The 27,806-nt window shown below is 37.6% G+C and overlaps 1 protein-coding gene across 2 annotated transcripts in view; it reads left to right on the top strand.

Annotated features, from left to right (window-relative positions):
- LOC125226726 (dual specificity protein kinase splB-like) overlaps positions 1 to 16,585 on the top strand; it is a 219,962-nt gene extending 203,377 nt beyond the window's left edge. Inside the window, exons 2-8 of one of the 2 annotated variants that reach the window (XM_048130810.1) lie at positions 5,401 to 5,551; positions 6,296 to 8,636; positions 9,205 to 9,391; positions 11,800 to 11,972; positions 12,370 to 12,592; positions 13,178 to 13,505; positions 14,186 to 16,585. In XM_048130810.1, the coding sequence (XP_047986767.1) occupies positions 5,401 to 5,551; positions 6,296 to 8,636; positions 9,205 to 9,391; positions 11,800 to 11,972; positions 12,370 to 12,592; positions 13,178 to 13,505; positions 14,186 to 14,612 (3,830 nt within the window). In that variant the 3' untranslated portion in view covers positions 14,613 to 16,585. Of the gene's footprint in view, positions 1 to 5,400; positions 5,552 to 6,295; positions 8,637 to 9,204; positions 9,392 to 11,799; positions 11,973 to 12,369; positions 12,593 to 13,177; positions 13,510 to 14,185 lie in introns of those variants that run through there. The other variant, XM_048130811.1, reaches the window with a different exon arrangement.
- Positions 16,586 to 27,806: the final 11,221 nt, after the last annotated feature.

Raw genomic sequence — 27,806 nt, 5'->3', positions numbered from 1 at the left:
TACTGCCGCGTACTATGTTGATAGGAATACTCCGGTCTATGCTTGTTACCTTGATTTATCGAAAGCGTTTGATCTGGTTTCCTACGAATTGCTTTGGAAGAAACTAGAGGGAATTAACTTAGCGCCTGATCTTATAAGTATATTCAGATATTGGTATGGAAACCAGATCAACAACGTGAAATGGGCAGGTACATTGTCTGAGCCGTACAGGTTGAGGTGTGGAGTGAGACAGGGGGATTAAGCTCACCATCACTTTTCAACCTGTATATGAATGACCTTATTGTAGCGCTCAGCACCATGCATGCCGGCTGTCATATAGATGGGGTTAATGTGAACAATTTGAGTTATGCAGACGACATGGTGCTGTTGAGTGCGTCAGTTTGTGGCATCAGAAGGTTACTGAAGGTATGTGAGGAGTATTCTCACTCGCACGGACTTAAGTATAATGTTGAGAAAAGTCAGTACATGGTTTTTGGGGTCGAGTCTAAAATTCCGTCATTGATACCACCTATTAGACTTAACGCGGTTGCCTTAAAAGAGTATACCAGTACAAATATTTAGGTCATATAGTTAGGTCCGACCTCAAGGACGATGATGACATAGAGCGGGAACGTAGGGCCTTGTCGATCAGAGCTAATATGATTGCACGAAGATTTGCTCGGTGTTCAAATGACAGTAAAGTGACGTTGTTTAGAGCTTTTTGTACAACATTTTATACCTGCAGTCTATGGCGAAAGTTCAATCTTAAATCGTATAAGGCCCTACAAGTACAATATAATAATGCATTTAGGGCGCTGATGGGGCTGCCGCGATACTGCAGCGCATCGGGGATGTTCGCGGGGGCGCGTGTGGCATGTTTTAAAGCTACTATGCGCCTGCGGGCTGCATCTCTGGTGCGGCGTGTGCGCTCCAGCTCCAACAGCGTCATGTCAATGATTGCGAACAGGTTTTGCCCTTATGTCGCATTTTGTTGTGGGCTTCATGCACCTGTGGTTGACACAGTGAGGAATAACTATAGATAAGGGTTATCCTATCAGTGTGTCAATCACAGCTGCTTGACTTTTTAGTATGTGTGTTGTGTCTGTGTATTTTTATATTTTATTGTAAATTATGAGTTGTGTTACTTGAAATAAATAAATTTTAATTTAATTAATTTAATTTAATCACCATCATGAGTATTCCATTTAAGTGAATCGGTTTACATTACCTTTACTGACGTGTGAACAAATATAACATGAAAATTAAACTTAACAAGTACCGTTGACAACTAGGTGTGATATATTAGGTGCCTATACCTATTGGTTGAAAATTGACTATACGACGTTTATCTTCTAATAAAATAGTGTGTACAATACATAGACTCATCACCCTTGATAATACGTGTGCAGTAATTACAAATTTCTCGTTCGTGATCGCGGTGCGCATGCGACGTTTTTTCGCAACGCAAGTGTTGTTCCAAAAGCTTAGTCGCGATATGCTTCATGGAACCAGTAGGTACGAGTAGATACGAGTATGTCTTTGATTATGTACTTGAAATTAAATAAATAAATAAATATTGGGGACACCTTACACAGATCAACTTAGCCCCAAACTAAGCAAAGCTTGTACTATGGGTGCTAAGCGACGGTATACATACTTAAATAGATAAATACATACTTATATACATAGAAAACATCCATGACTAAGGAACAAATATCTGTGCTCATCACACAAATAAATGCCCTTACCGGGATTCGAACCCGGGACCGCGGCTCAGCAGGCAGGGTCACTACCGACTGAGCCAGACCGGTCGTCTTTGTTGTTATTGAACCAAAATAAAAATCCTCTATGTCAAAGATCTTATTCCCATATATTATGTATTCTTTATTGATTCAATTGGTGCCGTGACCAGGATCAAGATTAGTTCTTTTGCATTTCGTTCAATATTACATTAATATTTAGCAAAATACATGCAATTAGAAGTTTTTATTAAACAGTCTGAGCTATCCACTCTTTTTGTTATATTTCGTACGTGAAACTTTATGCGCTATCGTCATTTGGAGATACGTATACATCGTAGTACATTACGATACAAGTACACGACCGATTGGAGGGTTTTAAGTCGAGTTACGAATTTTCTTTTCGCACGTGTATTGCACGGAGTCTTTCAGTACAGATGATCCTTTCGACGTGACAAGAAATGTACCACTGCGCACCGAGCCCCAATTCTGTACTGAAAAAAAAAAAAAGTTATACCAAGATATGTATCGAGGATACAGTCTTATTGGATAGACTGAGCAATACAATCGGTAAGCGAGAGTATGAAAGTCAGTGCCTACATGCGCGCTTGTGCAACTGAGGTTGTAGAACTCGCGTTCTATTTCGCTGCCCGGGTTGATATGGAGGACGATTCTTAATCTAGTTTAGTGGTACATTTTCACTTTAAAAGGTCTGTTCGCAGCATCAAAATCAAAAGTATAAGTACCATTCTGTAACCGCTTAATAAAAAGAGATGTATTTCTATAAATAGAAAAAAAAGCCTTTGATATTTCTGACCATGAACTGTACAGATTTATCTATATTTAGAAAAGTTATTCAGTTATATTAATTACTTTTGGCGCGTCGTTTAATCCGGTACTATTGAAACTGACTGACTTCATTGGTTTTTCAAGCGGATTGTTTGAATTATAATTTCTACTCTTGCTCTAAAATATATTTTCATATCATCACATTCTTTTAATTTCCTTCAGTCTTTTGATTCCCTCGACTGACAACAACAACGTTGATAAAACAAAAAATCTCTAATTTGTGTTCCTTGCCTACGTTTGGTTTCGTTTTATTTACTTATGAAGCCAAAATCGACCATCCAACACCGATTTACAAATAGTAACACATGCAACACCACATTGCCCATGTAATCTAATACCATAATGTCCATGAGAGCATTAACATGTACTTACTACCCAAAGGTGTGAATACCATAGAAGCGTGGCGTGGGAAGATGTAGCTATGACCCAACCGTTTTAGTCAAATGAACCATTTGCATAGCGAGACAATAGCAAATATGAGGTAATGATTACTCTATGTTAGAAGGGTTTTAGTGCGAACTTAAACTGGAACGAATAAGGTAATGTTTTATTCATACATACAGTCACGACTGTTTCCCAGAGGTGTAGGCAGGGACCACGGATTTCCATTTGTCACTATTGTGACAGACCTGTTATCATGCCTCATACAAATTCCTCCGGTTTATGATGCTTTTGACCGCGATTCTTCAGGATCCCTTGGATTTGATCAGAGAGTTCGATAAGGTCTACCTCTTCTTCCGCTTTTACTCTCCCTAATACGTTCTCTTTGTAAGAATTCTTGATTATTCTTAATTAATAATTGCAGTAGTCTTCGAAATTCGTACTATACCCAATCTTCACCCCAATCAGCATAGCCTGCTCAGTCCTCGCGTACAATTTTTTATACATATTCCAAAATTTATTTCGAACTTATATTGAGTTACAGAAGGTTCCAAATTGTTGTGTTCGAATTGTTAAGCAATATAGTTTTAGGTATGAAGTTCATAAGATCTCTTTCTTTCTTTTTTTTAAATGCATGTGGTGCAGCATGTAGATGGTTTCTGCAATAAACGTTTTTCTATTCTATTCAAATTCAAAAACAGAACAAATGCTTTCAGGGGCCCATTTCTCGAAGCTACAAGTTACAATTTACAAGTGGTAGTCAATGTCTAATATGACAAATTGGAAAGAGACTTCCGATTGTAACTTGTAAGTTTCAGTTTTGAGAAATAGGCCCAGGGACTCACGAGGATAGGCTCAAATGCCAAGTGGTTCTTCAACATACCAAAATCAGCGTACACGACGTCTTAACATTGGTACAACTGTTTGCCTCTCCAAAGTTGTGGTCACCATCTTGTAAACGCATCTATTGTCTTTACACGCCATTCCGAGATTGTGGGTGAAGGCTGCGCACACGCTGGTCTAACCAACACATTCTGTTTTCAACTCTAGTGCTTTATTATTAGGTCTATTTTCATTCAACTTCACTAATTTAGACAAAGTTATCATTACAATCTAATGCATTATTAATGATATTTTGAATCTTAGATTTAAGGTCGAACTTTGTTTATTTTCGAGTTTTTAAATTTAGTTTTAAGTTGGTATTATCTGCCACTACAAGATTACATGTAATTATTTCAATTGTTGGTCATCACGCAATATTTTAACGGATAAGTATTAATTTATGACATTGAAACAGCTTATCTTAATTTTAATCAATAAGATTAATCTTGAATTCAATAAAAATCGGAAAACAATCTTAACCGACATTTATTCAATATATATTAAAAGGCTTGTTTCAGATATACACTAGCTATTAAGTTTTATTGCATAGTCTTAGTTTCTATGTTCTGTTTATGTAAATAAATGATTTTTGGAGCCTTAATTGATACAATAGAATCTAGTATTTTAGCAGTTACAGCTACAGCTTCAATTGTGATTACCAGAAGCGAAAACTATGAATATTTAATAAATGTGAGATCTTGATTGTTTATTTGATTATAAGTTGCGCAAGAGTTTACGTTCTCGCCAAATCTGTTATTTAATCAATTAGATATGATAAATAAGGAGTGATATAAATACTACCAAGGTGTTTTCTGTAATGCGTAGGTAATATTGTTGACAAATAAAATTAATGAAAATGAAAATGAAAATGAAAATGAAATATTTATTTTTCAAGTAGGCATATTACAATGCGCATATGAACGTCAAATAAAGCTACGCCGGCTCTAACCCTACGCCTCAGCCTCGAGAAGATTTCAGTCCCCCCTCAGTTGGGAGGGGGGTATCCACTATGGGACCGGCAAGAAACTCGGCGGGCAACTTCTTTTCAAAACATTACATCTTATAATTAACATGCATTAAATAACAACATACAATTTAACATGCAAAAGTATTCATCAAAGAATATGAACAGACTAGGTACTCTATGGAAATCAATTTCAATAAATTATATTATTGCTTAATAATACGTCGTTAAAGTATCCTAGTTTAGGGATTTATATGTGACTTTGACTGGTTTTAAATTGACTGTAGGATGTGGGTACCTATTGTTTACTATTTTTATTTAAGTTGTGTTAACTGAACGCATTTAAATTGAAACAGTTTTTTATTACAATCGTCAAAACAATCAATTCTCAAATATTTGAAACAAACAACTTCTATGATTTATTCAGCCGTCAAAACTTTACTTTGTTATTATTGAAAAGGGGCAATTTTTATTATGTCACACGTAAAAAATGTGCATGTTGTAAAAAAGAGCTACTTAATAAAAACTTAAAACCTAGTCCCTTTACACATGTTGAATTCTCTCTCTTATATTTTAATTTTTTTAAACGATTTCCATCTATTCCAGGCACCCGTCGCACGACGACGCAGAGCAGCGTTAATGCGACAAGAGATCAACAACTGCACGCCGTGCTGGCGGCGCGGCGGCGACAGCTGCTCAACGGGCGACTCGCCACGCACATCAATAACTTAGCCAACATAGCTAATAAGCCACATAAGTAAGTGTTTACTGGTGATGCGGATCTCTTTGTCAATGAAAAAAAGACTAGGAGCAGAAAACAAGTGGCACAAGATAAACATTAATAACTTAGCCATCATAGCCAATAACCCAGATAACTTCACATAAGTGTTCTCTGATGATGAGGTTCTCTTTGCCAATGATAAAAGATCGGCAGCAATCAATGGGAAGACCATGATGCACATCAATAACATAGCCAATAAGTCACATAAGTAAGTGTTTACTGGTTCAATTATCTTTGAAAATGACAAGGGACAATAAGCTCTTAAGGGTACTTAACTCTTGTATACTCTAGATTCTTCTGTGCACAAACCAATGAAGCATTCTTTTTTCAACGGTGAATGCGCGGGAGACGGCGTGTCTCACTTAGATACCTAACACAAAGCCTAGTATGTGTTTAGTTTAGGCAACTGATATCTGCCTTAAAGTTGCTGCTAACCTCAAATTCACAATAGTGATTAGATTACACAACGACTTGGACGGTATAGGTACGGTCAAATATATTCTAAATCCTGCCTGATAATTTGTAATTGGCTTGTTTAGTTTCAAACAAATTACTCGTATTTTGTGTGACTCATTGGTGGAAATATTCACTGTGCATTGTGATTGTTCTTTAACTTGACCCTATTGTGGGTGCGGTCAAATTAATTTACTAAATTTTAATGAGTTTTAGTGATGTTTGTTTGAGCACGTCTAAACCTGTTTTTTTTTGTCTTATTTTCAGGAGTAATACAACATTCCTCCAGATAGAAGTCCGAGACTCGAACAGCTCCATAATCAAGAGGATAACGTTCGACAACTCAAGTAACGAAGCGGCTCCCAGCCTTCGGCTCACAACGACCGACGGCATACGGGAGATAAAACAAGATCTCAAACCCCACGAGATCAGACATCTGTTCGTCCCCAAAGTCTACCAGGAAAACCGAAGTCGAGCAGGTTTTATAAATAACAGAAGAAATAAAACACAAGGACCTTCTACAGAAAATGGAATAATCTACGTTCCACCAGAAAAACTTGAAGGACTGGACAAAGAGGTAGACTTGGAACCAGATGAAGAATTTCAAGTTGATGAATCTAATCATGGTTTATATTTGCTCAACTATTCAGATACTGATAATGTCACACAAATTCCAGTTTTAAATGTAACTGTAAGTGCTAATGAAGTTAATGTAAGCAGTACTGTAAAAATTGAAAATACAACGCTCGCCAGTAATGTTACTAGTAGCGTTACGACAGAAGCCCCAAATGTTCATGTACATAAAAAAGTTGAACAACTTGAAGACGTTATTGCTAATACTACTGATAATAAACATACAAAACCTTTAAAAACAGAGAACGAAAAAGATAAAAGAAATGATACTCAGTTTATGTCAGAAGAAATTTACAATCACTTTAGACCGCTAGAATCTGAACTACCAGTTGAGGATATGACGCCATTTATTAATTTTGGGCAAAAGATAGCAGGTCAAACTATTAACGATAATCTAACTGACTCTCCATCGTTATCAGCATCAACCAAGTCGGTAAATTTTATTGTTGCTCCCCCGGAAAGACGAAAGTTCAATTCAAGATATTCTGCTACCGAAAAATATAAGAACACCAGTGTCGATGAAGAAGAATTGAATGAAGATATGGATGTCTCCGTAGTAAAGAATACAATTGAAAAAAATAAGATCAGAAACACTGTGAAAGGACCAGCTCCCCAGCGTCACGTAGGATTAGTTAATGCTTATAGAAAACACACTACGCCTTCCACATCCAAACCTCCAAATATTGCTCAACTAAATGTTACTGAACCCATAATAAACAATGTGACTCCTAGTTCTGTAGACAAAAGTAGTAACGCGACAAATACTACTGTAAATAAAGAAAATATCAATACAAATTCCACTGTTAAAGAAAATATTTCCAATAAAACGAATGGAACTTCAGTACCGAGAAATTATACAAGAAGTTACCATAATTTACGACGTCGGCCTGCTAGAGTCACAACTGTTTCAAGCACTGAAAATATACTACCAGTTGTAGTTGTAAACACAACAACGGAAAAAGCTTCAACAGTTTATACAGCTGTAGTGACTTCTGTATCGATAACATCTTCCATGAAAGGACAGAACAAAACTGACATCAAAGATGCTGACAATAGTACAGTCATCGAGACAATTGTGCCTAAGGAAAATGAGACGGTACCTTTCATCATCAACGTTACTGAGACAACTCCGATACCACCACCTTCTTCTAGGGTACCATATAAACACAGAATTAGGATACGAACAACAACTACGGAGAGTAGTGTCCAGTCTAGCCCAGCGGTTTACATGCACAGAGCATATGAAAACAATGACGTTACAACTAAAATTTCTGACCTCAAAAACGAAGCGACAACTTCCAGGATATCTGAAAGACTAGCCAATTTGTTTAAGCAAAATGAATATGAAAACAACAATAATGGAAGCACAATTAGACCGAAAAATATACTAAGAAGACGACGACCAACTACAACAACGACTTCCGCTCCAGTATCTAGTTTACGACCTACATTTATGACTACGATTTCGACTACGACTGAACAATTAACAAGCCCCGTCACAGCGGCGGAAGATTCGACAGCTACTGAAACAACTATAAAACCATTGATGGTCACTTCAAGGACATCATCACAATCTAGTTATAAACCTACAATCACTCCAGACACATCTACCGAAAAAGAAGAAAACATCACTTCAGTCGATTCAGTGGAGGATGGAAAAGCTACTTCTGATAATGAAGTAGTAATAGAACCCGAAAAGACTTACACAGCTTCGTACGTCTTAGCCGGCTTAGGTTTCCTGCCTGTGGCGGGTATAGTAGTATTTGTTTTAAGGAATATATTAAATAAGAAGACCAAAGAGATAGACACAGATTACGAGGGCTACTTCGACGATGACGAGGTTAAGAAGGAGTCGCCTATAACGCCGGTGGCGCGGCCGCCGCTGCCGACGCCGACCAAGCCGGACAACAAGTGGGAGTTCCCGAGGAACAAGTTGAGGCTACAAACTTTATTGGGGCAAGGGAACTTTGGACAGGTAAATACTTTGATTTCATCAAATTTTCTGAGAATTACCGGAACCTGAAATTATATTTTAAACATTTAATATGTACCTTTGAGCTATATAGGCTTTGCGAGCCGTAGTAATAGATTTTACAACAATTACATTTTAAAAAATCTCTGTAAATTAAACCTTGCTCACAAACACTTCACGAGCATCAGTTGAGAAAGGTACACGAGGAGTAGGAAAGCATTTTTGCCGAGGCCTTGCTCTGCTTCAAATTATACAACAAATTACCCATACAACAAATTAATACTACAGTTAAGAGTTTTCAAACGAGATATGTTTAATCTTTATACAGCCATGGGATACTTCCCATACAAAAGTGCCCATTCTCCTTTTTAGTTAATAGGCATATTGGCGTCTTGTCGTCTTGTGTCTCTTTGCTAAACTTAAATAACATTTGTGCAACAGGTTTCTTGTCCTCTAAATCAACAACCTTTTCGATTACAGTAACTTGCTGGTTCATTACATTTACATAACTGATATACTTATTCGCATTTTCACTAAAAACATGCTAATACCACAAATCCTCAAATTTCAGGTCTGGAAAGCCGAAGCAGACGACCTAAACGGACACGACGGGCTGACGCGACTAGTAGCCGTCAAGAGCATCAAGGAATCCGCCTCGCAGAAGGAGAAACAGGAACTGCTGCACGAGATCTACATCATGCAGAAGATCGGCACCCACCCCAATGTCGTCACACTGCTCGCTTGCTGCACTGAACATGGTAAGAATTTTCCCCAGTCTGATAAATAGTGATGGCTCCCGTTTAGACAAAAAGGGTACAGTACAGATGTATGAGATGAAAGGCCATGACTAGCAATGCACGGACGAGAAGTTTCCAAAGTTGCAGAACTTTCCTCATGAGAACTTTCGGTAACTTCTGAGAATGTTCTCGAGAACGAGAATTTATCAGTAGACTTAGTAACTTCGTAGTTTATACCATGATTTCGTCGGACTCAGCAAGTCAAGACGTAGTCCCGTGGTAGTGCGCTGGCTTCGTATGCCGATGTTCTCAGGTTCGATCCTGACAGCGATCTTTTTTTTTAATATTGGGTTGGTAAGAAAGTAATGAGCGAATCATAACCAATATTGTAATTTTTATTTTATTTATTATTTTAATCATTTATCAAAAATATAACGGCCTTCGTTATCTACTACTTGTCTCCATCGTTCTGGTAAAGAATGAATAGCATCGGCGAAGAAGTTCTTAGGTTTAGATTCAAAAAACTCAGCTATGTACTGTCGTAGATGGGCTTGATCATCGAACTTTTTTTCATTCAAGGCATTGCTTAGCGATCTGAACAATGCGTAATCCGTAGGTGCCAAGTCTGGAGAGTACGGTGGATGAGGTATCACTTTCCAACCTAGCTCCAATAGCTTTAGCCGAGTCACTTTTGCAATGTGTGGGCGAGCATTGTCGTGTAAGAAAAAAACTTTAGCATGCTGTGGACGATTCTGACAGATTTTTTGGTTTAAATTTTCAAGCTGATTACAGTATACTGATGCGGTAACAGTCATTCCACTTGGTAGGAGTTCCCAGTGAATAATACCATGAATATCCCACCAAACGGAAAGCATAACTTTTTTCGGGTGAGGCTCTATTTTTGGTGCCTCTATTCCTTTTTCGTTTGGAGCTAGCCACTGACGTTTGCGTGTGTGATTTATATATAAGACCCATTTTTCATCTCCAGTGATAAGATGGTCCAACCAGTTGAATGTGCGGCGAAAAGACAGAAGTTGTATGCAGATATCGGCACGGCGGTTTAGTTGATCTCTATCAAGTTCGTACGGTATCCAAACACTGTATTTGTAGTTTATTCCCAACTCGTGTAAATGTATTTCTATGGTGACATGAGAGCAGCCTAACTCGGTAGCAAGAGTACGACTCGTTAGCCTCGGATCTCCTTCAATTAAGGTTTTTAATTTGGCTACATCAATCTTCACCGGTCGACCAGACTTAGGTTGATCTGATAATGAAAAGTCGCCACTACGAAACCGCTGGAACCATCGTTTCGCCGTGGCCTCAGACACAACTTCAGGAGCAACACGCTGACATATATTACGCACTGCTTCGGCGGCTGAATGGCCAGACTGAAATTCATATAGTAAGCAATGCTTTACATGCACTTTTAATTCGTCCATTTTCTTCCTTATATTAGCTCGGCGACAGCTAGTGAATGACTGACGAGAAACTGTGCGACTCGCCCTTTATATACTTTCGACCACAGAAGATTCTAGAACTCTCTCAAAAATTTTATGTGGAATTCAATCGATCGCTCATTACTTTCTTACCAACCCAATATTTTGACATGACCAAATCAAGATCAATCAATCAATCAAAAAATAATAGTTTGGTTCCTAATTTAAAAAAGTCAGGACTAAAACTGTGAAGTCTGAAAGTCGAAATGTTCCCAAATTACCAACAAAGTAGCTAACTGTAATAGACAATATTATATGTATAATAACATATAGTTTTATATTAAGCCCATTTAAACTTTATTTCAAGTATATTCTCTCGTTTAAACAATAAATTTCATGTTGCAGGAATGTTCTGCGAACATTCTCAATAATGTTTCCGCTTTTTGGGAATGTTCTGCAATTTCTACATTACTAGCCATGACTCGCCGTGAAGTACATCAAGGAGTCCGCCTAGCAGAAGAAAAAGCAGGAGCTTGCTTCACGAGATCTACATATAATGATATAAGATATTGTAATGCCCTATGAGACAAATTTTTGCATTGATTCATAGATAGATAGATAGATAGATAGATAGAATACTCTTTATTGGCACACCTCAGCAAAACATACAGTGGAGACAAAACAAATGATTATAAATAGAGGCGGACAACAGGCGGTCTTATCGCATAGTATAAAATCACTGAATAAAAATTTGGAGATGAATTATAGAATTGTGTGTGTTGTTGTATTGTGTTGTGTAGTTGTAGATTATGATTATTAGAATTGTAGTTAGACTTTTGTGAGGAATACCGAGATAATTTATGGCGAGGATACAAGCCAAAGCGACAACATACACGTTTATTTCCACCCTTTGGAAAAATGTTGAATCTTAGGCAAAAAGTGCTTTGTGTGTTTAATTTATGTTCATCTAAATATTATCTATCCCCATTTCAGAGCCCTACCTCCTCATAATGGAATACGTGATGTGCGGCAAGCTGCTAACCTACCTGCGTGAGCGGCGCTCTCGGCCCGACCGATTTAGCGGGAGCGGAGCGCTGACGTCACGAGATCTCACGGTTTTCGCGTACTGCGTGGCAAGGGGGATGGACTACATCGCTTCTAAAGGGGTGAGTTGTGGCAATCATAATCTCTTGTATCATTGTTTCTGTACCCTGGATGACACAAAACCATGACCCGTCCGATGGGTTTAGCAACTGTCAAAAATTTAAATAGATCTATCATAGCTTGCTCTTGTCTCAAGTTATTGTTTGATTGCTTACCATCAGGTCAGGTAATTTGTCTGGCAATTTACCTATAGGAGATCATAAAAAAAAATGTTCTGTGTGATTTGGCTAAAAGGGCTAATCCAGGACAAATAAAGGAATCTGCATTTGACACAACTTCATGTAGGGAATGTTCTGCTGGCACCATTGGACAATATTTCGACCGGCCATCCCCATTCTGGTATTTTGACATCATCATACATCTAGGAAATCACTCATATTTTTCAAATTACCATTCTAGATCGTCCACCGCGACCTGGCCGCCCGCAACGTGCTGGTGGACCACAACAAACTCTGCAAGATAGCAGACTTCGGCATGTCTCGGGCCGCCGGCGGCGCCTCACGTAACCGAGGGGCCCTGCCCGTCAGATGGATGGCCCCTGAAGCGCTGCTGTACAACGTGTATAGTCACTCCACTGATGTGTGGGCCTTTGGGATCACGCTGTGGGAGATCGTCACGCTTGGTAAGTTAAGTTTCAAAGTTTTTGGAGATGAGAGTATCTATAACATAAAGAGTGTGACAAAAAAGAGTATAAATTTAAAATTGGTAACCCTTCCAAATTAATATAAAAACGGGATACCACTACACTTTTTCACTCTAAGACCAAATTAAATTATTTCATAGGAAATATTTTAATTTGTGTTTTTTGTAGATACACTACTATTATTTAACTATAAACTGAAATAAATGTCATATACAAAGAAAAAATGACCAAGGCCTCCCAGTGTCCGATGCTGGATTCGAACCAGCGTACTCCGTAATTTTCAAGTATATGACACTTTTTGTTAGAGTGTTCACACTCGTACTTGTAGTGGATTAAAGTTAGGTTACAAAAATTTTTGATGCTTGCAAAAACATAAGAGATTTAGTTCTACTTTATTTACTCTCGATTTGAGTTCTTCGTAGGAGAGTTTATTATTTGTGCAAATATAACTATTTAGGATTTCATTTCAAGATATTTTCATAATTAGTTTGACACATTTTGTGAAAGTCCCTTTTCTGCTGCTTTAAGGTTAACCAGTGTTAATCAAAGGTTTATGCGTTCCAGGTTCGACGCCATACGCAGCGATGTCCGGGCGCGAGGTGCTCACAGCCGTGACGGAGGGCTACCGGCTGGAGCGCCCCCCGCACTGCAAGCCGCAGCTGTACCGCGCCATGCACTCCTGCTGGCACGCCGACCCCTCGCAACGACCCACCTTCGCAGCCTTAAAGTCCCAGCTAGCTGAGCTTCTTGATAACGAGCCGTCTGAAGGGAATTATGTCGACTTGGACTCGTTTTATCAAGAATCTTCTGTGTACAGTGATCCATCGGCTATTATACATGATGATGAGGGATTGTCAGCGGAGTATGATCGGGAAAGACGATGTTTTAGAGAGTAAGTGTAGTTGAAATTTATTTTTTAACCCATCTTATATCATCATGGCTCAAGTAGCTGAACTGGTTGATAACGAGCCATCTGAAGGGAACTACGTCGACTTGGACTCGTTTTATTAAGAGTCTTCTGTATACAGTGATCCGTCGGCGATTATACATGATGATGAGGGATTGTCGGCGGAGTATGATCGGGAAAGACGATGTTTTAGAGAGTAAGTGTAGATTTAATTTAGTTTCAACCCACCTTAACAGTCTTCAAGGCTAAACTAGCTGAACTTCTTGATAAGGAGCCGTCTGAGAGGCCTCGTTTTATCAGGAGTCTTCTGTATATAGTGATCCATTGGCGATCATACATGGCGATGATGAGGGATTGTCGGCGGAATATGATCGAGAAACACGATGTTTTAGAGAGTAAACTTAGATAGTTAAATTGCTATTGCGAATACTGCAAATGTTGATGAAATAAAAAAAAAAACATCAAAAACGTTCGAGTATATTAATGGTGATTATAGAACCACATGAAGTATCAACCCTTTAACTTCGAATTTAGACTTCACTGATGATATCTTACTTTAAAATCGTTATCTTATTTCTACTAACTATTGTTCTCAAATCACCCTTTTATTTCAATTTAATATTTTTGCAAAAATGTCTGACTCATCTCTCTTTCTCCCTTCGTAGACTTACCAAAGGCCCCACGAAATACGACAACCACGGTTTCAACTTCCGCGAAAGAAACGAAGACATCCTCAACAAATTCGGGGGCACACCGAGAATGGGCGGTTTCGGCATCCGAGACGTCCCTTTCAACGACCGCAACTTCTCCGATGGCGAGTTCAACGAACGCACCTTCACCGACGAAAGCTTCACCGACAAAAACTTCACCGACAAAAACTTCACAGACAAAAATTTCACCGACAACTTCACCGACAGAAAGGAGAAACTCTCGACGTCGAGCTTCCACAAAGAACGGGAGGGTAGAGAGAGCAATTTGGTCAGTAGGAATAGCTTTAGTGGGTTCCCTAGGATAGGCACGAGGGATAGCCATTTTCAAATGATGCCTGATGGGAGGAATAAAAGGGTCTCAGAGTTTGAATGTGACATCTGAAGATACCGTATAGTCGAACGAGAACTTAGGAATCTGCAGTTGAGACCTGCTTCTTAAAACTTGTAACTTTTTGAACTGCGGCTTTTATAAAGTAGGTCTCAGGTTTGAAGGTGCCAATGGATTTCAAATATTGGTTTTTAAATTGTATACGTATTGGTTGCTTGAAGGCTATGGATTTCTTTGGTCTCTTTAACTATAATTGAGTCAATGTAGAACGTCTTACTTCTGACTTTTACGCACTCATGTGAGTCTTTAGAAATTGACTGAATCTTTGTATTTCTAGTAACTTTAGAAAAGTTTAGTGACTTTTGCCAAACGTTTGCACTGATTTCATGTTTTTAACACATTTTAGCACAAGTGTGGACTCGTGATAATTTAATTTTTAAGTTTCAATTTCAATTAAATTGGTTGAAATTATGTAACTTGAAATGTGTTGATTTTGTAAATAGATTAATTTATAGAATTTTGTATGTGTGTTTGTGTTATTGGTGTTTTTGTAAATAAATTGTATAATTAAGGAGTTAGAATGACAAACAAAAGAACTGCATCTTATTTTGTAGATTTATTAAAATATACGTTACTGTTTAAATATTAAAAGTATAAAAAAATAAAAGATTAATGTTTGCACTTATGTTTATGTTGGATCACAACGGTGCTATTGTTAGGTTTTCTTTTAAAGTAGATTTTTTACAAAACGTATTACAAAAATATCCAGTTACTCTAGTGAAAGTCATTTATTATCGACTTTATTATTGTTAACAATTAGTCAAAACGTACCTATATGACAGAAATTATGACAAAACCTTGTAATCTGCAGAAATTTAATGTCAGTGTCAAATAACAATTAATTACCTATTGTAATACTGACAAAGTTTACTATGTGCATAGCGGTACAAAATGAAAATTATTTTGAGTACTCTAGAAAATGTACAGGGTTAATAATGTAACATCTTAACTAAGTCATCTCGTTTTGTAAAATTTTTGGATGTCATAAAGTTTCTGTTACAAAATATCGCCATATATTTTGACGTTTTTATATGATAAACTTAATATTCAATACAAAACTGGATTTTCTATAAGTTTTGCTCTTTCAAGACTACTAAGAAACCTAGAAGTTAATTACTGCTATTTACATACATATAATACTGTTACCTGTAATGTTAGAGCAGATTTTTATTTTACTGACGTTTTTTTTAATTTCTCAAATAAGTAAGATAATCTCATTGCGGGCATAATAATCCCGAAATCCAATTTCGAACAAAAAATTCTTCATGTGTTTTTTTAGGCAATATTTACGTAGGAATTTTACGTAAGTATAATGTACATTATACTTATAAATAATAGGGAACTGCGTCGAAATACAAAAGAACACGTCAATAAAATAAAAATTGTCCCGTTAAAGTTTATAAAATGTTATTCAACGTTCTTTTTCGAATCTCCGTCGAGGTACTTGGTGGAATTGACGCGATATCTGTACGAGTATTGGACGAATTATGGACACTTTTATAATTTACTGTGCTTTTGAGCATTTAGCTTAACCTAACAACTAGTAAGTATTGAACATTGAACTTGGTTAAAATATTTCTGTATAGTGCAATGGTACCTTTTGTAATTATTTCTTAGCAAAATGGGATTTAATCGCGTACAGTAAGCGGCGACATTAGTATATGGCGGAGATAAAGAATGCACATCGGTCTTTGGAAGGAGAAGATTAACGTCACATAAGCAAGAAAGAGACAACGCTCTACGGATGTGCATTCTTTATCGCCGTTTACTGTTATTACAGTAGTATTTTATACAATCGTGATATAATACAAAGCTTCTCAGTCGAGTACCATATTTAATAGTAGGTACGGTACGAGAGTGAAAAGCTTAATTATATCACTATTGTATACAATACTTTTTCTATGAGTCATCGTCTTCATCATCAATGGACGAAAATATCATCATTCAAGTTAAAATTAATGTTAATAGCGTCGTTCACCGTTGTATCAACATCGAATTACCTGCTGGCAACCAATTGTTTGTAATAACCGTCTCTGATTGGTCGATAACGCGATAGATAAAAAAAAACATGTTTCAGATGCAGAAAAATTTGCCAGGTATCGCAAATTAGTAAAGAACTTGTATGAAGTTCTATTTTTGAAATTATTACAGTTAACTAAAAGTGAACTGTAATGAAACATTACAGTTGACTAAGTGTCAAAGACTATCTAACACTGAAAAATCAGCACTTATAGTTTAGTCTGTGGTGTCCTAATTGACAGATTAAAGTCGACGAGTAGAAAAATACGTTTTAAACTATCCTCCGATTTTTCGAGCTCGGCGATTGTCTAGATATATTTAGTCGTGATACGCGATTATGTTCCGTTTTGTTGAATATTAGTAATAATTTTGAAACTATAAAGCTTTTCAGAGTTTTTGATGATGACTCGTTGATGTCATTTGTGTAAAATACTGTTAAATAGACTTAAACGCGTCCGTAGTGATGTGCAAGTTGCGGAAACTTTCCAAAGAAAATATGGTTCTCGGAAATTTCATGACACATAAAATAATAGGAGATTTTAATTTATGAAATGGAAAGTTTCCGTTGGCACAATACGCGTCTGCATTCTCAGTGTCAATTATTCTAATACCTACCCTTACATAGTGCATAAATATCAATGATTGTACTACATGAGTTAAGTCAAAGGTAAAATTCATACTTTAAGTTTGACTGCTAATCTAGATTGTCCTGTATGCCTACGTTCCATAGTTTTGAGTTACACTAAGCGAAGTTAGCAGCGACGGCGATTATTATAAACGTTTCACTTTCTTTGAGATTATGCCTTGTACTTAGCGGGGCCACCATCTGTCTAGCTGGGCAAGGCAGTCTCAGTTGGGATGGAAACATCAGAATCTAGCCACATGTTATGTATGAAAAATCGCTCGTATGAAGACGCCTACGCGTCGGAAACCTGAAAGCAGGAGTGCACAGCTCCACTAACGAGCGATTTCTCATACATGACATGCGGCCCTCCTTAGGGTCCCCCCACATCTAGCGTCTCGCGAGCGTCGCGTCGGGCCAACTGTATGGGCAAAGCCTGACGCCGCGTCGACGTCGCGTCGACGCGGCGTCTTTTTCCATACAGTTGGCCCGACGCGACGCTCGCGAGACGCTAGATGTGGGGGGACCCTTAGGGTGCCTTTTCACTAGCGATGCGCTACGTGGATGTGTTTGATATCCACCAATCATGTTCATTGTTCCATAAAGCATAGCGCTAGTGGGAACGGATTCGACTAAGTTGATGTGGATATCAGACGCATCCATAGCAACGTTTAGCGTAGGACATCTCTGATGGAGAGGAGTCCTTAGGGACTCAAATCGAAGCAGTCAATCCTTTTTTTAAATATTAATCATTATTTTTGAATAATTGGTTCTCGAATATTCGTTGTGAATCTCGGTTCAGTAACTTTCTAGTCTCTATAAGATACGCTATTGGTTTGTCCGTAAGATCGGTTGTTTATGTATGAAATGTGTATTTTATTTTAATTATACGGATGTATTAAAAATTAAACCGTTTATTATTTATTACCTGATAATATATCTACTTAATAGTAAACATCGAAGTAAAACTAAGCTCTTATAAACGAAACAGATATTTGTTTTTCAAGGAACCATGAGTATAGCGAGTGGTACGAAAAATTTAATTTTGAGTGTAGAGCTCCAACACGAGAAAATACAATATAAAACGTCAAACTAAAAGTAATCAACACATTATATGTATACCTATATGTAGATCAATTCTACAGTCAACTCAGGACATCAAGTTCAAATTTTTATGAAATTACTTTGCACTCTTGTGGAAAAAATGCAACTTTCACATTCATAGTTTTTGAAGAATCAAAAGAGTTAGTAGTTAGTGCGTTTTCACATTATCCGATCCGATATCGGATGTCGGATCGATATCCCATATATTTACGCCGCCATATTTGATTTTTTCCTTTGAAATCCTTCCGACTTCCGATATCAGATCGGATAATGTGAAAACGCACTTAGGTGTAGTGAAAAAAAATATCCATACAAAGAAAATAGATTTTTGTAGGTTAAGTAGGTAGTCGTCGGTAGCTCCCGAACGGCTGAACCGGTTTAGATTTAGTTGTTTTTGTTTGAAAGCTGAGTTAGTCGGGAGTGTTCTTAGCCATGTTTCATGAAAATCGGTCCACCATGTCGTGGTTTTTTCAAATTTTCTGGTTATTGATGGACTATTTTTATATCTTGGGTATTTTAAAATACGAACTTCAATTTCTGAAACAAAATAAATTAAATAAATATGACCATTTATACCAACTTACTTGTACGTCGACTACAAAGAGATGTATCCACTTTTTCACCTCATTGCTTTGTAATAAAGTCGACCATACCTTATCTTATCTTATCTTAAATCTGCGGAGGCCCTTACGGATACACTTCGACCCATCGGGACCTTTTGTGCAATTACCCCCAACGATCCTAAGATCCTTCAGCTATTCAGGAGCTTCTCGACCATCTCCAGGTATCGGATTATGAGGCTCATGGGTAGCTCTCTGAAGTACTTCGGTGCCAGGTAGCCTGCTCCAAAGTTCTTCATTCTTTGTCTGGCGAGGGCGTGACATTCGACGTCGACGACGACGACAGTCGACCATACCTACTGTAGTACCTAGTACCTAGTACCTACTGAGTGTTCGAAGGCAATTTGACAGTAGGTAAACAGATGTTTTCTCTTGTAGCTTTTCTAATAGTACTCGTGATAGATAATTGATGCTTGTAGCGCGTTTATGAATAACGCCATTATCATTTACTAAAGAAAACATCTGTCATATTTGAATACATGTGCAATAGAAATTTTAACACACCATTACAACGCAGTTTTGAAACAAAACAAACAAAATTACACAATTACAAACACAATATTTAATTTTAACATCTACAATTGCTGCTTTATTACACTTATTCTTAAATAATTAAAGTTTATTTTTACCTATAAAACCGGCCAAGAGCGTGTCGGGCCACGCTCAGTGTAGGGTTCCGTAGTTTTCCGTGTTTTTCTCAAAAACTACTGAACCTATCAAGTTCAAAACAATTTTCCTAGAAAGTCTTTATAAAGTTCTACTTTTGTGATTTTTTTCATATTTTTTAAACCTATGGTTCAAAAGTTAGAGGGGGGGGGACGCACTTTTTTTTCCTTTAGGAGCGATTATTTCCGAAAATATAAATATTATCAAAAAATGATCTTAGTAAACCCTTATTAATTTTTAAACACCTATCCAACAATATATCACACGTTGGGGTTGGAATGAAAAAAAATATCAGCCCCCACTTTACATGTAGGGGGGGTACCCTAATAAAACATTTTTTTCCATTTTTTATTTTTGCACTTTGTTGGCGTGATTGATATACATATTGGTACCAAATTACAGCTTTCTAGTGCTAACGGTTACTGAGATTATCCGCGGACGGACGGACGGACGGACGGACGGACGAACGGACGGACGGACGGACGGACAGACAGACATGGCGAAACTATAAGGGTTCCTAGTTGACTACGGAACCCTAAAAAATACTAGCTTTTGCCCGACGTTTCGCTCGAGTTACATTTAAATATTGCGGAATGGTCCACCCCACATTTTACCAAAGTGGGGGGTTAGAACGAGACAAAAAGTAGCGTAATGTCAATCTCCATCCCTTCAACTGTCTCCACTTAAAATGTCATGTCAATTCGTTGCTCCGTTTTGCCGTGAAAGACGGACAAAGAGACACACACACACTTTCCCATATATAATACTAGCTTTTGCCCGCGGCTTCGCTCGCGTTAGAAAGAGACAAAAAGTAGCCTATGTCACTCTCCATCCCTTCAACTATCTCCACTTAAAAAATCACGAAAATTCGTCGCTCCGTTTTACCGTGAAAGACGGACATACAAACATACACACACTTCCGCATTTATGATATTAGTATGGATTGATTACAAGCTATTGCCTGCGGCTTCGATCGCGTTAAATTAAAAAATTACGGAATGCTCCATACAAACTTCCACCCCCCATTTTAGGAATGTGGGGGGTAATAAACAGGCAAAAAGTAGCCTATGTCACCCTCCATCCCTTCAATTATCTCCAAAAAGTCACGTCAGAATGTGGGTCCGTTTCCGTTTTGCCGTGAAAAAAAAAACAGATAAACGGACAAACACACACACTTTCCCATTTATAATATTAGTATGGAGGGATTGTAAAATAGTGATGGGTTGTAAGCAGTTATTACGAGGGTATTATAGAAACGAGGAAAACGGTAGATTATCAGATTAAATGGCTGCGGTGACAATATTACTTGTTACTTTCTTTGTGATTGAAGCATCGCGTGCTTTGTGGTTACAGGGTGCTCGACTAGTTGCATTCTTGTATATTATTGTAAAGCACTGACTGGTCATCTTTATATGCGAGTGTGTTTAGTAAAACGTTCCACATTGTCGGTCACAATGAAGGCGAGATTCACTTGTATCTTTATATGAATAAACTGACAAAGCGGCTTTATAGCAATCGACAAAGTGGGATGTTTTCCCATGCACACTCAAGGTTGACTGGAAGAGAACCCATTAAGGGATAAGTCCACCTACATTGTACCTATATTTTTATTTCCTTTATGTACCTATGCCCTTGTGGCCTATTTGCTGAATAAATTATTTTTCATCACACCCGCACTTTAAATGTGAATAGAAAAATCGTTCTCCCAAGGGAATAATGAAATTGTTTGTACCGTACTTAACTTTTTTACATCTATTTACATATTTTTTACACTGAGAGTGTGATGAAAAACATTGTGTGTAACTCGGGGAGTGTGAATTTTACTAACTCGAGTCTTTAAATCGCTCCGGCATGCCGTCGCGATTTAACTTTCTCATTAGTAATATTCAACTTCCTCCCCTTGTTGCACAATGTACAATTGATTTAGATTTCGATTTTGACCAAGCCAGTTTCATTCTGTGAACAGCCTATAGGCAAATAATCAACAGACGATGTTGCTTAACGCAGATCGCAGGCGCTGCGGTGGAGGAAAGTTGTTTCACAGCCAGTTATCATTCTTCATAACTCATTGCTTAGCCTTTCAGAGCTGTAATAGTTGCCATAATAGTTTTAATGTAGCTTTGTCTGTCCAATTTTCATTAAAATTTAACTCCGTAGGTATTTTACTTGTGTTGTTTGGGCTTAGTCACAGCATGGCTAGCACATGATTGGTTCGACAGTATCTCGCCGCGACACAAATCATACGTCTTTTTCTTATAGTAAGAACGGGATGTCGCGGCGGGAAAATCTCACGATAATCATTATGCTAGCCAGCTCAGCTGAACTACCATAAAATGAGACAAAGACTATGAATCTACACGGGCCTATGCGATCTGTCCAAGACTGGCCAAAATTCACTTTAAAAATAGTATGAATCGGATCTGGCAGTTTCAAAAATTAGGCCCCTTGTGGTGACGGGTTAAGAATTTCACCACCCCCTTTCTTCCCGTGGGTGTCGTAGAAGTCGAGTGTAGGATATGGGTTAAATTGTGGCGTAGGCGAGAGGCTGGCAACCTGTCACTGCAATGTCTCAATTTGGATTTCTTTCAACCCCTTTTTGCCAAGAGTGGCATTGAAACTTAGTAGTTCATATACTTTGCCTACCCCTTTTAGGAGATACAGGCGTGATTATATGTATGTATGTAAAAATTAGGTCCTTGAACTAAAAATAACTCTTTTGACACTAACATGTCTGATCCCTATCAAGTCTAGAGATAATTAGTCGTACCTACTTCGGCGTATCTTAAAGTTCATACTATGAGTATAATAAATACTACCTCAGCAAATACATAATTATACAAAATGGGTAATTATGTAGGTACTTACCGTTAAACTAAGTTTCCTTGCCTCATTAAATTGCGTTTTTGGCTATTTACCTAAATCCATAGTAATATGCTTCACAAAAAACTAATTTAGTAGGTAATTAATAGACAGACAGACTTTTGTATTTAAATATTAGTATAGATAATATTTCACAATAAGTATTTAGCAAACTGTTCAAGAGGTATTTTCTTCATAGCCGCATGAAAATTTTAGCAACCGGAGCAAATCGAATACTGTCAGCCACTTCTCAGATCACCACTCCTTTTGATACACTTTAGCAACGATTGCTATTGTTGCTAAAAACTGTTAAGGACATATTTATTTCAATCTAAAATAGCAGCAGTGTTTTCAATGTTAAAAACTTAAATAAATTTTGCCATTCAATCCGGAGGTAGCGGGTTCAAATACGCTAGTACATTTTGCATCAAAGGTAGTGGATCAAATAACGCTTCAGAAAGTAGCGTTCTATTCTGTAGCCGCTAAATAAAAAGGGATGCGGGGCTATCCATATAGAAATCTATCTATGTATATAGAAAAACTTAGGGTCGGTTGCATCAAACCCTTTGTCACCGTTAAAGCGTTCGTTAAATTGTATTGTATAGGAAGTTCCATAGACGTCTGCTGCGTGACGATGATGTGTCTGTCAAATGTGGTTGATGCAACTGGCCCTTAGTCTTTCATATCGGAATAGTGTTAAGTAAGTTTTTATTATAATGTTGAGATTGTAATTTTTGTATACTGTTATTTGACCCTGATAAATACTTACATTATTATTTTCTACAAAATCTTTGATATTTCTGACCGCCAACTGCACAATCTTCATTTAGAAAAGTTTTTCAGTATGTCAGATACTTTGGGTGCGATGTTAGACCCGCTACTATTGTCGCTCTGTGACGTTATCAAGCAAGAGGTACCACATTATTGCTTACTAAATAGATGAAATTCGCTGGTATATTATTCAAGTTATTCATTACAACAAATGAAAGGTCAATTTCAGCAACTGAACGCTACCTGTACCAGGGGCGGCTCACTCAGCGATTCTATCGTCGCGCTACAAGTACATGCCGGCGACCGCGAGTTCGCGGCTCATTCAGTGGTGACGACCTTCGCGCGGAGCAATATAATTCAATGTCGGCTGCTCTCGTGCGAGCCGTTTCTTACCGTAGATAAGAATTTAGAATGGCGGCATTTTGTGCACATCAAAGGAGTGAGCCTTCTGTACTTGTACTATTATATATTCTGTGCCTGTACCACTTTTTTTGAGAACGTCAAAATTATAAATCAATCCAGCCACTTGCACAATACTACCAATCAATATGATTGCACTTGACAATGTATAGTTGACTAGATATATCGTTTTCTGCCGTTCGCATAAAATGTCGAACCAAATGCCATTCTAATTTGCTAGCCATCCTTCTTATTATAATATCTGTTACATAACGGACGCTCATCTAATATCGATTTTATCACCAACGTGCCAAGATGCATGTTAAGTCACATAGGGTTGCCATGTGTAAGGAATTATCTGACATTTTATGATTTTTTGGTTATTTATTGTCACGAGGAACATGCGGGGCAAGGTTTTTGAGAAACTTAAAAGTATAGAAGGTAGCTAGTGGTAATAGCTTTAAGGTTTGAGGAGGGATAAAGGAAGGGGTCTTTGTAGATTGAACATTACGGTAGTGAGTTTAGGATGTGGGACGAATCATCCAGCACTTCTTTTTTTATGGAATGCATCAATTGCGCCATAGAAAATTTGCGCTGGAAGGTTCGACGTACACTAATGGGGCTTTTGTAATTATATTATTGCAATAGAAAAAGTAAATCATAGACAGACTGATATCGTCTCGGCGCAAAAAAAGAAAAAACCGGCCAAGAGCGTGTCGGGCCACGCTCAGTGTAGGGTTCCGTAGTTTTTCGTATTTTTCTCAAAAACTACTGAACCTATCAAGTTCAAAACAATTTTCCTAGAAAGTCTTTATAAAGTTCTACTTTTGTGATTTTTTTCATATTTTTTAAACATATGGTTCAAAAGTTAGAGGGGGGGGGGGGGGACGCACTTTTTTTCCTTTAGGAGTGATTATTTCCGAAAATATTAATATTATCAAAAAATGATCTTAGTAAACTCTTATTCATTTTTAAATACCTATCCAACGATATATCACACGTTGGGGTTGGAATGAAAAAAATATCAGCCCCCACTTTACATGTAGGGGGGGTACCCTAATAAAACATTTTTTTCCATTTTTTATTTCTGCACTTTGTTGGCGTGATTGATATACATATTGGTACCAAATTTCAGCTTTCTAGTGCTTACGGTTACTGAGATTATCCGCGGACGGACGGACGGACGGACGGACGGACGGACAGACAGACATGGCGAAACTATAAGGGTTCCTAGTTGACTACGGAACCCTAAAAAAGAAGATCTTAAAGAGAGAATATGATGAATATATATATTTTTATATGTAAACCCTGCACACATTCACAACACTTAGGTTTTATAGCTGCTCAATCAAAGTTCTAAGTCGCATAAAAGTCACAAACATGACTCTCAAATCTCTCAATCTTCAACATCCATGACCATTACAACTTCTTCGTTAACACAATCATCTGTGAAAGCATATTTGTAAAAGTGGAATATCATCTCATCAAATCTTTGTACAATTACATTGTCGCTAACATCCAGTTGGTAAAAACACTAACAGTTCTTACGTTCATACATGTAAAGACGGATTTAGAATGACATTTGGTTTCCCAAATGCATTGTATAAAAGTTTGATCGTCATGCAACATCTTTTAAGTGTAACCACGTTGATAAACGCAATGAGTTATCAATAGTGACCCTAATGTGACCCGGTAGGAGAGAAAGTTCAGATCCGGTATAATCTGACACCTGGTATATGCGAAGATGCTCGCATGCGCGCGCGCTCATTCGACGCGCGGCGGACGAAAGCGGTGCGCGTACGATATGCGCAAGATTTCTATTGCATAATTTAAATAATGTGCAGTGAAGTGAGAATATAGTGACAATGGCGTTTAAATTCGTTTCAGCTTTAGTTTTAGTGATCTTAGTTGTAGCTGATGATGATCTGGCAGACTTTGAGTTTGGGCGCGATGATGAGATTATGATAGCGCAGGAGTCGAGACATTACCAGACAGTGGTGAAGCCTCCTGTGAGGATTGTGAAGCCTCAGGGGGTGACGAATTCTCATAGACCGCAGTATAATATAGATTCTTTTGAAGAGGAATTACCAGAGACGACTACGAGAAGGAATTTGAAGAACTACAAGTCTTCGCATAAGTTGAGGGCTAAGGAAGGGATGATAAGGGATGCGGTGTTAAGGGCGTTGGAGAGGAAGGACCACGTGGGGAAGTTCGCGCAGATCCTGCCCATCATCATAAATACAAATACAAATACAAATACAAATAATTTATTAATAAAAACATAATTGTACAGTGATTGTTCTTAAAGGCTAAGAATTGTTATACATATAAGAGATGTTTTATACAAATGCCTGAGCTAGGATAGTTCCTGTGTTTCAGGCAGAGGAAGGACTAAATTAGTGATTTATTTTTAATTATTCACTAAAATAAAACTTATAAGAAAATAAACACAAGACTTATTTTCGTAGGTTCCGAACTATTACATTACATATATATTCATTATATATTCAATAGGTAATTATTTTACGACCATAAGTAACTTTTCTGTATCATCGTACGTCATATTTTGCAGGCCTCGTCGTAGAGCACTTTTACAACAAACATAGCTAAGTGGATATAAGTCTAATTTTGCATTTAACCTGTTGTACAGAAATGGCCCCAGAAAGACGAAAAATCTAGATGAGAAAACGTGTTTTCTATGTACCTACGGTTTGAATACAAACGATATCTTTCCGCCTTTTGTTATTATAATCTGTGTTGAAGGATATTCGGCCATGCTGCTTTAATGTTGCGCTTAAAATAAACAATTGACGAACAGTTAGTACTTGACATGATTGATAAAGAAGATCTGTAGGGTATAAAAAAGGTCGGGAAGTAGCTACTTTTAGCACCGCTCGCTGGGCTCTTTCTAAGTTTAATAGAGTGGTTTTAGCTGTGCCACCCCAAGATGAAATGCAATATGTTAGTATCGATTGACACAGGGCAAAGTAAACTTGCTTGATTAAGTTGTGATCACTGATAGAACGAAGTTTCTTGAATACATAAATTAATTTCCTAACTCTATTACACAGTACTTCAATATGATTTTTAAAAGAGAGGGTTTCATCAATCATCACTCCTAGATACTTGATTTTATCTGTACAGGCTATAGACGGGCATAAACAATGGTTGTTTGTCGTATCCTCACAAGTATGTGCGTAGAGTTTTAGATTATTGGGAATCGGGTAGGATTTCCGCATGGCAAAACTTATAAAATTCGTTTTGTCAGAGTTCAATGTTAGTAGGTGAAGTTTTAGCCAGTTAGTTACAATATTAAATCCGTGCTGGGCATGCTCGTGTACCTCATTTGTTGACTTTGCGGAAAAAAGTAGGGCAGTATCATCTGCGTATGAAATAATTTTGCCACAGTCTAAGTTTAGATTGCATAAGTCATTAATATAAACCAAAAATAGGGTAGAGGCCAAAACGCTTCCTTGTGGTAAACCACATATGAGGCTGGTTAATACCTTACACGCCTTCATCGCTATCAACAGTTTCAACATAACATAATGTAACTCAAAAATAATAAGTACTCTACAGAACTTAAATATTTGTTCAAGAAAATTAAACACTTCAAAATAATTTATAAATAATATAGATTTCTTTTAGTAACTATGTTATAAGGAAATGTAGACAATTAACGTAATCTTTGATTAATACTATAATTATATATTTTTAAACAAGGACACTGAAAGCTAATACAAATCGGAATCATAGAATTGGATCAAGCTACATAAAGCTCTATCTTTTTCTTTTTTATGGGATAGGAGGCAAACGAGCAGACAGGTCGCCTGATGGTAAAGCGATCACCGCCGCCCATGGACACCCGAAACATCAGAGGTGTTGGAGGTGCATTGCCGGCCTTTAAGATGGGTGTATCTAATGATATAATTTTTTTATGGGCCACTTGCAGCCCCCGCCTAACTCAAGGTTAGCGTGCTATCAACTACTGTTAAATTCCATATGAAATGGTAGGTTAATCTCGGGTTAACCCTCCATTTTCGGCGGAGTAAGTGACACTAAGAGAATATGTCACTCTCCCACTATCCTTTTGTATTTCTTAGCTTAGACGGACTTAACGGAGATAAT

Source organism: Leguminivora glycinivorella, chromosome 5 (assembly GCF_023078275.1).
Source record: "Leguminivora glycinivorella isolate SPB_JAAS2020 chromosome 5, LegGlyc_1.1, whole genome shotgun sequence".
NCBI classification, from domain to species: Eukaryota; Metazoa; Arthropoda; class Insecta; order Lepidoptera; family Tortricidae; genus Leguminivora; species Leguminivora glycinivorella.
This window is presented reverse-complemented; position numbering and strand designations above follow the sequence as displayed.